General features: G+C 39.9%; 1 protein-coding gene across 2 annotated transcripts in view; it reads right to left on the reverse strand.

Moving 5' to 3' along the window:
* The window catches only part of DNAJB6 (DnaJ heat shock protein family (Hsp40) member B6), a 59,294-nt gene extending 46,028 nt beyond the window's left edge, over positions 1–13,266 (reverse strand). For both annotated transcript variants that reach the window (XM_064162809.1, XM_064162807.1), the window contains exons 1-5: positions 13,154–13,266; positions 5,770–5,878; positions 3,980–4,089; positions 1,533–1,592; positions 1,059–1,169 (exon numbers count right to left, since the gene is read on the reverse strand). In XM_064162809.1, coding sequence (XP_064018879.1) covers positions 1,059–1,169; positions 1,533–1,592; positions 3,980–4,089; positions 5,770–5,834 — 346 coding nt within the window. In that variant the 5' untranslated portion in view covers positions 5,835–5,878; positions 13,154–13,266. The remainder of the gene's footprint in view (positions 1–1,058; positions 1,170–1,532; positions 1,593–3,979; positions 4,090–5,769; positions 5,879–13,153) is intronic.
* Between the last annotated feature and the right edge of the window lie 483 nt (positions 13,267–13,749).

Raw genomic sequence — 13,749 nt, forward strand, 5'->3', positions numbered from 1 at the left:
AATCTGAGTTGAATTAGCCCCTCAATGCTGCCTGTAGATTAAAAATTGCCTTTAAAATCATTAAACTGCTACATACATTATTACACAGATTAGTCAGCATCAAGGCACTTCAGTAAGAAGACAGCTTTGTTTTTCAAGTATGCTTCTTGCAGTTTTCAATATATAACTTCTCTAAGTAAATACTGAACCCCAGGATCTGTTTTGCTTTATAGGGCAGCAGTTTATGCAGTAGAACGTACAAAAAAAGAGATGTAGTAAGAATTCCAACAGCTCTGAAAAGACCTTTAATACACTAGTGCAAGGAATATCACCAGCCAAAAGACCATCAGTACTATGGTAAAAAGATGACTTTGAAACTTTATCACATAATTACTCCTTTTAACTAACTGAGGCATCCAGGCTTCAAGAACCATTTACATTATGTGAGCTTTCAGAGGCTCTATCTCCCAAGTAAACATGTGACATGAATTTTGGACAGTGTCTAAATTATGTGTGCAGCTGTCCTTATTTTGATACAAGAAAATCATGCCTGCTCTGATCCAAGTTCAGACTGAGAGCTATGTTGTAACAGTCACAGTTAACTCAATCCAGAAGCTCTCAAAGCCATCTTTTGATATTTACAGATCAAAAGAGACCAAATTCAACAGACTGTTTGCCCAGTCAAATTCTCAAGAGGGAATTCAAAAGTGTTTTTTTCTTTCCTGTAGAATGTTAGTTACTTCTAATCTACAGACACAAGAGCCATGATTTTATGAGGTGTTTTTTTTTAAACCAGGTCTTCCAACAAAACAGCTTGAGACTTCTCACAGTATCACAGTATCATTAGGATTGGAAGAGACCTCACAGATCATCAAGTCCAACCCTTTACCATAGAGCTCAATCTGTATCTGTTATGTCAAATCAACCAAGAAAAAACAAGAAAGAAACAAATATTTTAAATATAATACAAAATACCAATTGTTTACCTCCAGTTTTCAAGCTATTTCTATTAGCTATGTTTGTTTTGTAGAAGTCTTAGGCATACTTGAGACACACATTAAAATCAGTGGATTACTTACCAAAGAATTCAAATGAAAACGGGTCCCTGCCACCAAAAAACTCCCTAAAGACATCTTCTGGGTTACGGAATGTAAATTCATATCCAAATGGATTATCGTGATGCATTCCACCTGTAAAACAAACAAAAACCAAACCACATCAAATCTCAATTACCCACATGCATTCTAACAAGACATTGCAGGCCTACATGGTATTTGAATCACTAAAAAATACCTCCTTTCCGTTCAGATCTCACTCAAGTTCACACAATATCTTATATAATTAACTTTCTTATCTCTGTTTCCAGATATTAACAATACCTTTACAACAACAGAAAAAAGAACTCTAACAAGAATTGCAATTTCCATTCTTCTAAGATTAAATTTTTCTAAGATTAGGTACCACCATAGGCATTTCCAGATTCCTGTTTTAAAAAGAGAAAATGGCTTTACATCTGAATAAAGAAAGCAAAGAACTGCAAGTTGTCAACATACCTCCGCCTCCATTTATTAAGCCTTCTTTTCCATACTTGTCATAGAGCTCACGTTTACCAACTACAAGGAGAAATTGCACATCATGTCAGTAAACAGGCACATTGAAACTGCAGGAAAAAACCACAGACTTAACTGCTATTCTCAGCTAAACGTCTTCTCAAGCCCAGTTTACTGAAGGAAATTCTGGCATGTAACTAGTGAATAATTTTTTTAAGATTGCTGAAGCAATTTATGTTCAGAAAAAACAGGCATTGAACTTTGTACCTACTACCATTTAGTTAATAAAAACTCAGGTCCTGTTGTATCAGAAAAATAATCTGGTGTAAGAACAAACTTCATAAGGAAGCTTGCCTTTAAAAAGTATACTGCAGTCTTCATCTTTACACAGTTGTTTTTATGAGTGACTGCAAAACCCCTCAAATAATATATAATTAGTTCCAGTTTCATAAAGGAATATGAAGTGATGTTAAAAGAATGCCATGGAAGGATTTGAATCAAGTTGCTTGCTCTCATTTTAGAAGGCAAGTAATGACTCTTTCTTAATTTCACTGCAGATCAGTCTTCCAGTATCCATGGTCAAGGGGAGAAAAATTAACTCTACATTAATACATAAGATCAAATTGCACTGTTGGTACTGGAAAGGAATCTGAAGAGTTTAAAGAGTCAAATGGTTTATTTTGTTTGCACTGTTGTGAAAGCATCAGTCAAAAAAGCAGACAGGGCATTTGATTTTAGACTTGTGTGTTAATATGAGATTCCCACTGGAATCTCTTCAGTCAAAGATGGTTTCGATATTTAAATAGCATCACTGAAAGAACATGCAGCTACCTTAAACAGCTGCTGAACAGTAAAATACTTCTGACTCACAAGAATTAGAATTTTACATACTCATCATCACCTTCAAACAATGGAAACTTGCAGTAGGTTCACACACATGCAAACACTCCCAGCAAAGCTCGGTACCTTACCCGTATGGCCCTTCTAAAAAGCCCATTTTAAAGAAAGGAGGTTAGCCTACACACCAACATAAAAAGACCAAAACATTAAGGCAGACAAACCATCAGAAAGAGCAGGAAACAATGAAGACAACCAGAAGGTTCACCAAGCCCAGAGTACACCTTGAAAAATAAAATGTTCTTGAAACCACAAGGGAAGTGTGCTCTGTGATCACCTAATTTCAGTATTCTTTGATTATGTAACTCCTTAAAAATCATTCTTCTGCCTAATATCTGCCTTCATTCAAGCCTGTAATGGTGCCAGAAAAACCCATTAAGTTTGCAGGAAAGGTGATTGCCTCTCAATCACAGGGCTCAGAATTCATATGCCCCTGCTGTAGAAATGATTGTTAAAACACCAGTAACTTAGGATTTATATAGATTCAAATGAAGGCAGTATTTACAGAAGGTGTTCTGCAATTCTAGCAGTGCACTGTTTCTGAAGAACTTAAAAGATCTGTGTAACAAGCAAACCAATAGCCTACTTGTATGTTGCTCAAAAATTTTGCTTAAGGTTGAATTACTCTAGAAGTATATAATGAACTGCCCATAAATTAAGTTGCTTCTCCCACGTCAGTTAAGTATCAAAGGCAAAGAAACAGGCTGTACAAGACTGCAGCTTGATAAACCAAGCCAAATTCTGAAAGGTAATCTAGATGCTGCTAGTGCTTTAAATATAGTTTTCCCATGCTCACTGGTCTCAGGTGAAACCAAGGACACTTCAGAAATAGCATACAGACAGCTGCAGTCAATTACAGAAGAAAAATAATCAAAGCAGCTTAAATCACTTTGTTATGATTCAGACAGTTTTTTGCCAGAACACAAGCAAAAGATAATGACACTTCTCAAAACAGAAAGATAGAGGTGAACTACAGGCTGTATTCCTGCACCACACAGGTCAAGCTAAGTAACTGTTTCAGAAGTCTCCTCAGTTATCACTATTGACTGAATTTACAGAATTCAGACAAACATAATCCAGATTTTCAGCACTGTTTACAGTACGCTTGGGCTTTGTCATGACTAGATTAGCATTACATTAGGTCCAGCAGCACATAAATCACAGTTTGCCTGGTCTGGTTTTTATTGTATAAACACAGTAACTCCCTTATACTGATGGCAACATCAGCTTTACCCCCTAGATAGTATCAGTCTTGGTACTCACAGGCATCTCTTCAGAAATTAGTGAGAAGAGCCCAGCAAACAGGACTTACATTTCTAGGAATCTGGTTTAGTTACTCATCTAGAGAGCTCCTGAATTTCTTTTGCTTCAATTTTTCTGCTTATGCTGTCTTACCTGGAAGCTTCTTTATCTCTCCTTTGTTTTGAAAAGCAAGTTGTTGAGTTGGATGGTAAACTAAAGTTACAACAGCTTTAAAGCCCCACAGATCAACCACTTTCAGTCTGACACCCAGATTAAAACCCTACAGTTCAAAGCTCTTTTGAAATACCTACCATCTGACAAAACCTCGTAGGCCTCAGCTACTTGTTTAAACTGTCGTTCTGCCTCCTCTTTATTGTCTGGGTTTTTATCAGGGTGCCATTTTAATGCCAATTTACGGTACCTAAATGGAAGGAAAACAAAGGATGTTTTACTCTGAAATTAAGTATTATGCTATAAACAAAGAACGTTTCAAACAAGTTATAGGATTTTAAAGTTCCCAAACTTAAATTAATTAAAAAGTGGGATTGGGTTTCATAGTTAAAGTCTGTGCATTTCTGGTGATCAACATGTGGCTGGTCTATGCAAACTATTCTGTAACATTTCTCCTATGGGCTTCTCTAGAGCTCAAAGATATTCCAAGACTATCCTGATATCAAACTGTGAGAGCATCCTAATATCAGTAGCTTCCTTGACTGCTACACCTGCACACAATTCCTGTCCTCATATGAAATATTTTAGGCAAAGTGCTCACAACTACTTAGAGGTATATCCTGGTTTTGGCTGGTACAGTGCTGTGTTTGGGATTTCGTGTGAAAATAACTTTGATAACATACTGATGTTTCAGTTGCTGCTAAGAAGCACTTATCCTTAATAATTTTTCAGTTTTCCATGATCTGCCAGCGAGCAGGTGGACAGCAATCCAGGACAGCTGACCTGAACTATCCAAACGGATATTCCATATCACAGAATATATGGTCAGGATGAGTGGATTGGTGCTCAGGCATCAGTCAATGGGTGATGAGCAACTGTATGGTGCATCATTTGTCTTTTCTTGTGGTTTATTTCTCTATTATATTCCTTCTCATTACTATTATATTTCAACTGTTCTTATCTCAACATACTTTTTCTTGATTATTCTCCCTATCCCACTGGGGGCAGGGGAGGAATAAGCAAGTGGCTGTGTGGCTGCTGGCTAGGGTTAAACCAAGAAAAGGGGCAAAGCTAAGCTTGCATTTGGGCTGGATTGGAGCAATTCACACTGAGTCATACAAGATCACAGTTCAAAAACTTGAGTTGACAAAGCAACATGTGCAGAAATTTGCAAAAGAACAACAGAAGGAAAAAAACAATCTTTCAGGTACCAGTACAATATGATTAATTAAACCCAAGTATCTAGGAGAAGGAAAAAGAGAAACCAAATTTCCAGGTCACTCAAAATTTACTGTGAAATAGTTTGGGTATACTAGAAATGCATACTACAAAAAAGTTTCCTCTCAACTGTTTGTTGAAAAGTAAACAGTGTGTCTTGAAAATGTTACAAACACTCATCTTTTAAAACAGTACCTAAACAGTGAATCTGAAGGAATAACAGCATTTAAGTCCTCTGAACACTCCTAATTTAAAGAGGATAGGGTTTTTAACAGTAATGGATGTTCAGTCAATCAAAATCTAAGCAAAGAAACCAGACATCATGTTAAGAAAGACCTAGTATCCAAAAAAAAAAGCAGCATGTCAAATACTTCACTTTGATAAGCACCTCTGCAAACAAGTTCAAGTACAGTTACCACAATTCAACCACAAAAGGAGCTGTCACTGCCTGTACCATGCCAAGTTTGGATGTACACTTGTATATAAACTTATTTAACAGTGTTCAAAAACCAGTGACCGATGGCATTTTCATTTCAGCAGTACCCATGACTCTTTTCCCAATTTCATTTAAAAAAATCCGCAAATGCTTTTTCTTCAGAATGATGAAGGTGACTACTACTCATTTTAGTACTGACAACAAAATGAGAATCCAGAAGTCAAGTGATCTTATTTGTTCCTTAAAATAAATAACTCATACACCAGTGATACTCACGCTTTTTTAATATCTTCTGCTGAGGCATGCTTTTGCACTCCCAGAACTTCATAGTAATCCACCATGTTTCAGTAGTTGTCTTGTTAGCAACAGCTGAGCCTTTCAAGTCCTGTAACAACAAGAACTTGTAAACAAAGCTTGTCCAGTAACACTACTTTAGCTCGGGTATGAGCTGACAGATTTGATACTGTTTTCAATCCCATGAAACACAGAGACACAGGTAAACAGCAGGTGCCTGAAACAAATTAGACTGAAAATCTAGATTTAATCAGTATATTAAGAACAGTATGTCACCATTTTGATACATACATTAATAACTTTGAATGCTAAAGAAACCATACATCATGCTCACTTTATGTCATCTCTGACACCGACTTCATGTATTAAGAACAAAGAATAAATGAAGAGACATATCTTTCACATCTACCATCTTCCACTGAGATGCTCTCTTCAAAACACCTATGTGCAGGTCTTAGAAAACTAAAATTCCAATATGCCTTTCTGCATTCAAACCTTAACAGAAAAGTCACATACTGTCAAAGTTACTGAACTCTATTAATCTTCTTTATATTTAGTAACATAAATCACACAGCCAGGCAAGATCACTGAAAAAAAAAACTAAACTAAAATAAAAAACAGTAAAGATAAACAAAATCGAGAGACATGACATTCTAAATGTTTATTTTAATGCAACACTGACATCGCAATGGCAGGATTCAATATGTAAACTCTGAGATTACTACAAGCATCCCAGAACATCTGCTATCAACTGGCCTTGCTAGTTCTGTCGTTGTAATTGTTACAATCATCAAATGATGATTAGAAGAACAGGTCTATATATTTACACATGAGGAGCATACTTAACCCAAGCTATCAAATCCTTCAGTCCTTATGAGTAATAGCACATATGGAACACACAGCATACATAAAGAAATCAAAACAAGGGGAACCTGTTATAAGGCAAGTTTAGGGTCAGAGCCCCTCCTAGCAAGAGATACCAGCCTAAAACCATGGAGCCAACAGCAGGAAGCCACAAACATGTAAGCATGGTACCACACTGCTAAGGGTTTTTTCCATATTCTTTTATTTCATTAAATACAAGTCTTGCATTAGCACTCCTCTCAGGCAGATACTTTGAAGTGAGAATTCAAAACTCAAGCTTTTAGCTAGGAGAAGTAGGTAGGAAAAACAACTTCTATGTAAAAAAGTCACACCTTTTCCTAAAGAAATTTGTGCACACTGGTAGTCACACTGATTTCGACATGTATTTCCTCACACACTTGATCTGTTCATTAAAAAATAGTGCTGCAGCTTGTAAGTTCAGACTCAATACATGCACCAATATACCCTAAACCAACAGAAGACTGAAGCTGGGACCAAAAGTGAGTGCTGAATTGCCATTTGAGAATTCAGCTTTGTTATGGTTTACCAAGCAGAAGCTCCTACTGCCTATGCTAGCCCAAGGCAACTAATGGGATTCCACGGTCAGGCTTCAGACCTCCTTCCTACAGCATATCCCAAAGCTAGATCAGCTCACAATTATTTTGAAACCCAGCTCATAAATCTTCTTTACAGCAAAGACCTTGGCTACATAAAAGCCAAGAAAAAAAATACAGATGATGTATACATAGAGAGCACTACAGTTTTATAAGATCAGATAACACAAAGAAAAGAAGTGTAATCAGATGCACAACCTGAAGGGATGACAAAGCAGTACCCTAACTAAATATGGAAGGGAGGAAGGTATCCAAACAAATTCTTAAATCAGTCAGGAAGAAACTTAGACACCAAGGGGCATGCGACCTTTGCAGTCAGCCTAGACAGAAAAAGTTATCTATTTCTGGCCATGAAGCAATGGGGCAGCATGGAGAGTCCTGAAAGATGCCAGAAGAGGTCAAGCTCAGTGACTGGTAGAGTCACCTGGGTAGAGGGAGACAGAGTTCCAAATTCCTGACTCATGAAGCTTTCAGAAGCTGCCAGTCAAGCTGCACAGCCATTCAATTCCCAGTAACTGCCTGCTTTCTATTAACTGATCTAAAGGAGTGCATCCTGCCAGCAGCACAGGAAGAATAAGTACCCTGTTCTCAATCTCAGTCCACCTTGAGCCTGCGTCTGACCTACTCAACAACAGCTGAAGAAAACAGAGATGTCTCTGCTATGTTAATAGATGATGCACACACTGAAGGATATTTGGGAATTGCAACCTATGATTAAAAATACATGATTTTTCATATTCCAAGAGTTGTATAAGAAACCAGTATGTCTGCTGGACCTGATGAAATTTCACACTATTCCAGGCTGCAGTAGCACTAATACTCTTGTGGCTCATACATAAAATACCAAGCAATACACACACACTGAAGAAGTTTTCCAGTATACCTTAATTTGATTTTCACATAGCTAAGACACCTTTGCTAAGCTTTTCATTATTTACAGTGCAGTAAATTCAGAGACATAAAAATATTTTAGTCTTCAAATGAAGTTCATTTGCTCATAAGCTACAGACTTCAAATGCAATCCACAAATTGTAATTACTTGCCTGTATCTCTCCACACTACCCCTTTAAAAGAATAAGTAAAGATCAACCACAAAGCAATAACTACCTGCCATGCTTTCTGAGACATATTTGTACCAGTGGCTCAGCAAGCTCACCGGCTTGAAGAGGTCACTATCTTCAATGTCCATGTACCAGTTACAGAAACTGCCTTCCAGTGTCACCCTATGCCTTAACCAAAAAACCAGACCACAGCTCTTCAGAGCAGATCATCACACCGCTCGGGCAACAATCAGATGCATTTCACCTAGTACGTATGAGTAACATAAGCAGCTACACAAGTCCCAAAACCTCAGGCAAATTCCAAATAAGAGGTCTTAGTTCTAGCAACAACATGTGGGATGTGCCACAATTAACTGAGCTGAAACCATGAGCAGTCTCTTGGCCATACTAGCAAAGGTCCACTGTACGAGTGTTAACACTTGTGCTGTGGACCAGAAAAACTTTTAAGAGGAAGTTTGAGAATACTAAGAAACTTACTTCGATTCTGTGCAGTGCAATACATAATGAGAAAACATCTATGACTAATCTGACAAATACATTTAAATAGTGCATCAACATTAAATCTTTCTTCCCACCAATACACATAGTGTGGTACAGACTGAGGCATATTAAAAGCCTTAGTACTTTTAGCATCTACCTACTGAGGCTTAGAAAAGTTGTCACAGTTTAACTTTGTGGATTCTTGAAATTAGTTTTGTAGAAAAATGTAATTTTACCACGTAATTAAAGTTAATAAAACATACTTAAATAGCAATGTTTATACTCATTACATTAATACAACCACAGCATCCTCATGAGATGAATCTAATAACATGAACATTCCAAAAAGCTTAATCTCATGTTTACACCAAACATCCTGTTTCACATAGAAAAACAGGGTAGATTTGGATATTGTGATTACAGGAGAGACTGCAGTTCACACGGGAGAAAAGGCAGCTAGACTGCTTTAAAAAGACTGCTTTAACTGGCATTTCACATTCTATTAAAAAAAAAAACCACACCAAACCCAAGACCAAGCCACCTGCATCAGGTTCTCTCACCCTTCAAAGCAAGAAACCAAAAAGAACCCTGCTCATTTCCTCTCCTCCCTGTGGAGAGCAAGATGCAACTGTGGCCAACTGCAGGACCTTCCTGTCTGTGTTACCGCCTGGCACAGAGAAAGCCTGTAGAGGGCATTAAGAAACCATTGGAAAATAATTAACCTACTAAAAATGGAGGTAGAAGAAATTTTTTTTTTAAAGGCAAACCTTCATCTGTGAAAGATATGTAAAGCAGCTACGAAAAACTGGAAGAGGAAGTAGATCAGTGAACAGGCTACCCTCACACCCTTGGCTGATACTCAACTACTTATCTATCTGATCTATGAGTGTGCCTTAAATCAAGGGGTAGTTATTCACCAGCTATCCTTAAAGCAAAGGGGCACTTTTCCAAACACAACTCAGGTGTCCAAATTTGGAATTGCATCATGCAAATATCTGGAACACTGGCACTCTCTTAAAACTAACCATAAAAGGCTATTTTATACAAAATAAAAGTATTCCTAACTCCTTTTAAAAAAATGTATGATCCTTGTTTGATTCAGGAGTTACTAACAGTGAAAGCCTCAAACAGCAAAGATCAAGTCCGCAAGGTTTCAGGCAAGTATCACATGCAGCTAGATGATCCTTCAGGGAAAAGAAAATTGTTTCAAGTTTCAACACACTTTCCCCTGAAGTAGTTTTTGGAGTCATGGTAATTTTACTTAAGCCAAACAGACCAAAAAAAAAACAAAACCAAAAAAATCACATTCAAGCAAATGCCCTTTTCTTTTTCAGAATGGTAACAGGTTGTCAAGAGATTCAGACTACATTTCAAGATCGAGAATTTCTTCTACTGAAAAGAATTAACAAGGCTTCAACAAAAATTGGTGTAACGTGGCCACAAATGGCTTCAAAATTATTATGAGCTTTAAGTTCCTTGTAGTTCTGAGTCCTAAACAGTACCAGTAGAATTTCAGCACTGATTCAGAACAAACTGAAAACATAAATTAAACCTACAACTAGTAGGAGTGAAGTTCGTATCTGCTAATCACTTCTTCCCTAGTAGTTAAATAAACAAAAGCAAAATGCTTTAAGTTTAAACTTCAGAAATATCTGACATTCATTCAAACGTAGTATTTTGTCCAAAAGCAAACATAACTTAAGCCCACAAGTATCACTGACTACAGTTTTATTTTAGATCTATCTTGAAATTAACAACCATTATATACAAAATCCAACATGTTTTGACAAGGCTAAATAACTTCTCACTAATCCTTCCATATCTTGCATAAACCCAGACAAAGGAAAAAATGCTGACAGAAAATGTTTTCAGAACACAGATGACATGGTTCATCATAAATGCTATTAGAGAAATGGAGCACCTCCTACTTTAGGAGCAAAATACTACAATATTAAACCTCACACAGCTAAGATAAAAATTAAGTCAATACACCCACTTCAAAACACTGCTGTATGGTAAGAGACAAATGGTCCACACAAGTCTGGAAGTCCAGCGTACTGACTGTCTGAGATGCACCATCCCCTACAGCAAGCAGCACAAGAGAAGAATAGTCACCAGAACACAGCTGCACTCAGTCTGCTCAAGCTGATGTGACAATCCAGTTCTAGGCCAGAACTTCAATGCCTCTGGTCTCACAGCAAAACACAACCATCATCTTCAACCTGCCCCACCTCAGCTCAAAGACCTAACTATGCCAATGTGTTAAGCATAGCTGTACAGATGCAGGAGTACTGAAAACAACCAACCAATCAACAGAGATATTTCTTTTGTCAGTACAGTCCAAATACTACACAGAATGAATATAGCCTTGTTATTGAGATGATAATTTAACTAAGTTGTTTCCTCTCTCCACGTGCTTCTAGTCAACGAAAGACATATATTTTTTCCACTTACTATTATTAAAAAACACATATATAGTAAAATAAAAGTCCTGTGCTACAGAAAACTGAAATTCTGCATGCTTTCTCCCAAAGTCCAGTCAAAACAAATTAGCAAACTGCATCAAGAGAGAAGAAAACACCAATGAGAAAAGCTGGATATGTAAGCACATGCTACAGTCAGAAAGCACAAGTGCTAAAAAGACAAATCTGACAGACAAGAAAGATATTTTTTTTGTCTATGGGCACAGAAATTATTAACGTTGCAGTTTAAATAGTACTGCCAGTAAAACTAGAGATTTCAATTTCTCCTCCGAATTCTGATTATTTAAGAAAACATAATCCTAAATTAACTTCCATTTTGAAATCTCTCTGAAAAGGCAGCAAGAGAGTCAAAATTAGAATGGTGTTGGGCACTAGTTAGCATTTCAGCTGTTTAAAAGGAAAAAAGTAAGCAGAAACAAGATCTGTAAATACATCTATTCACTGGTCCAAACAAGTCTTATCAACAACATAATCTAGCAAACTAAATGGTCCTTTAACCACCAGCTGAACGTAAAATCTGGAGTACAAGGCTCCCCAAAGAGTAAACAAAAATTAAAGTCTGCACACAACAGCAACACCGACCTCAGAATACCTGAGAGGCAGAGGCTAGTTTCGTTTCACCTCTTCCCCATGTTAACACTTTGTTCTTCTTTTTGAGGCTTTATATTCTAAAAACTCAGGGCTTGATCACTGATCGGCAAGGCAATATCACAAGCTTGACCATTTCCACATTAGCTCTGTTATAAATATAGCTTCTGTGATGTTACTGTGGCCAAACGAGAACCAAACAAGCAGTTTATCGTTATCAAAATTCAAAACAGATTTGCTCAGTATTTTGAATAATCTTTTCCAATGTCTTCAATAGAATAGCTCAAGCTTACAGAACAGCTTTTGAGCAGTCAAGGACAGCTCTGACAATAAAGCTGTAACACGGTATAAAATGTTGTTACAAACAGGAACACAGGCAATAAGTAAGTTCGCTTCCAACTTGCTGTCCTCTTAGACGCCCCGTAAATACTTACGACAAACTACGTTCCTCACTTTCAACTTAGCTTAGAACTTGGCAACTGCAATTGCCAAACGTTCAGCCAGTACCACCTTCACCCACAACAAACCTCACTGCTGACCTACTCTGAATAAATACAACACAACTTAACTAAACTACTTCTGACAGGTAAAAAAAACAATAACAAACGAAACAAAACAAAACCCCACCGTGTTTAGTTTACAACTATGATAAAGAAGTACACCCCGAGGAACAAGACTTTAAGGTATGTCCAACGCATTCAAAAGTAGAGGGCGAAATGAGGCTCTCCCTCACCTTTTCGTAACTGAAACCACAACAAGCAAAAATGGAAACGCAGATTTATTTTTTCCCTAGGTCCTCTCTGCTTGCGGCAAACCGAAAATCAATCCCATCTGGGGCCGTGCAGCCGAAAGATCCCGAACTGCATCAACTCCGTTCCGAGTCACAGAACGCAGTCCCTGCGCCCGAAGGCGGCTCCCTCACTGCCCGCCCCCAAGCACCCCACCGCCCCGTCCGCTCCCCAGTGCGCCCCACGCGAACGCCGTTCCGGCCGCCCCGGAACCGCCGCCACGCACCGCCCCAACACCTCGGCAGAAAATCTCGAGGCCGGTGGCACCGTCTCCCCGCAGGGCACACACCGCCGCCGGCGCGCAGCATGGCGGCGCAGGAGGCCCCGTTACCAGCAACACTGTTGCTAAGAACCGAGGCCTGGCCCAGAAACGCAGGTCAGGCCTGGCCCAGGAACCAGCGCGCCATTCCGCTCATCCCCCTCCCAGTTTCCACACAGCCGAACGAAGTGAGGCCGGTGTCGGGACAGCCTCACTCCCTCGCACTCACCTGCCCCGGTACGTCCGCAGCGCGGCCACCACCCTCCCGCCAGCAGCCCGGGACAACGGCAACGGCAGCGGCTCCCCTCAGCCGCAAACAGGAAGCGCCGTCACTGCCGACGTCACATCCGCCCGGCTGTTTCCGGAAGTTTCTCGAAGCGCGTGCTGCTGCCCGGCGCGCGCCAGCCGTGCGGGTGAAGTCTGCCCCCTGCCGGCGGCACCGCGGCTCTGCAGCGCCACCGCGCCCCGGCACTGCGCACCGCGCCCCGGCACCGCGCACCGCGCCCCGGCACCGCGCCCCGCGCCCCGGCACCGCGGGGAGGGCGGCGCTGCGGGCCAGGCGGGACGGTCGCTGGCCCCGGGGCGGAGCCCCCGTTCCCAGGCGGCATTAGGACGGGAGAGCAGACTTGAGCGGCCCCGGCTGGCGCCTGTCCGGAAAGAGCGGAGCCCGGCGCCGGCTCTGCTGCACAGCAGCAGCACGACTGTTCCTGGGGCCGGGAGCCCGTCTGCCGGAGGCCGGCGGTGCGCTGGCAAAGCTGTGTCTTTGCGGGGGGAGGACACGCAGGTGGAAAGGGAAAAAGAGTAATGTCAAAAAGCATTTATTTG

This window comes from Pogoniulus pusillus, chromosome 23, assembly GCF_015220805.1.
Source record: "Pogoniulus pusillus isolate bPogPus1 chromosome 23, bPogPus1.pri, whole genome shotgun sequence".
Taxonomy (NCBI): Eukaryota; Metazoa; Chordata; class Aves; order Piciformes; family Lybiidae; genus Pogoniulus; species Pogoniulus pusillus.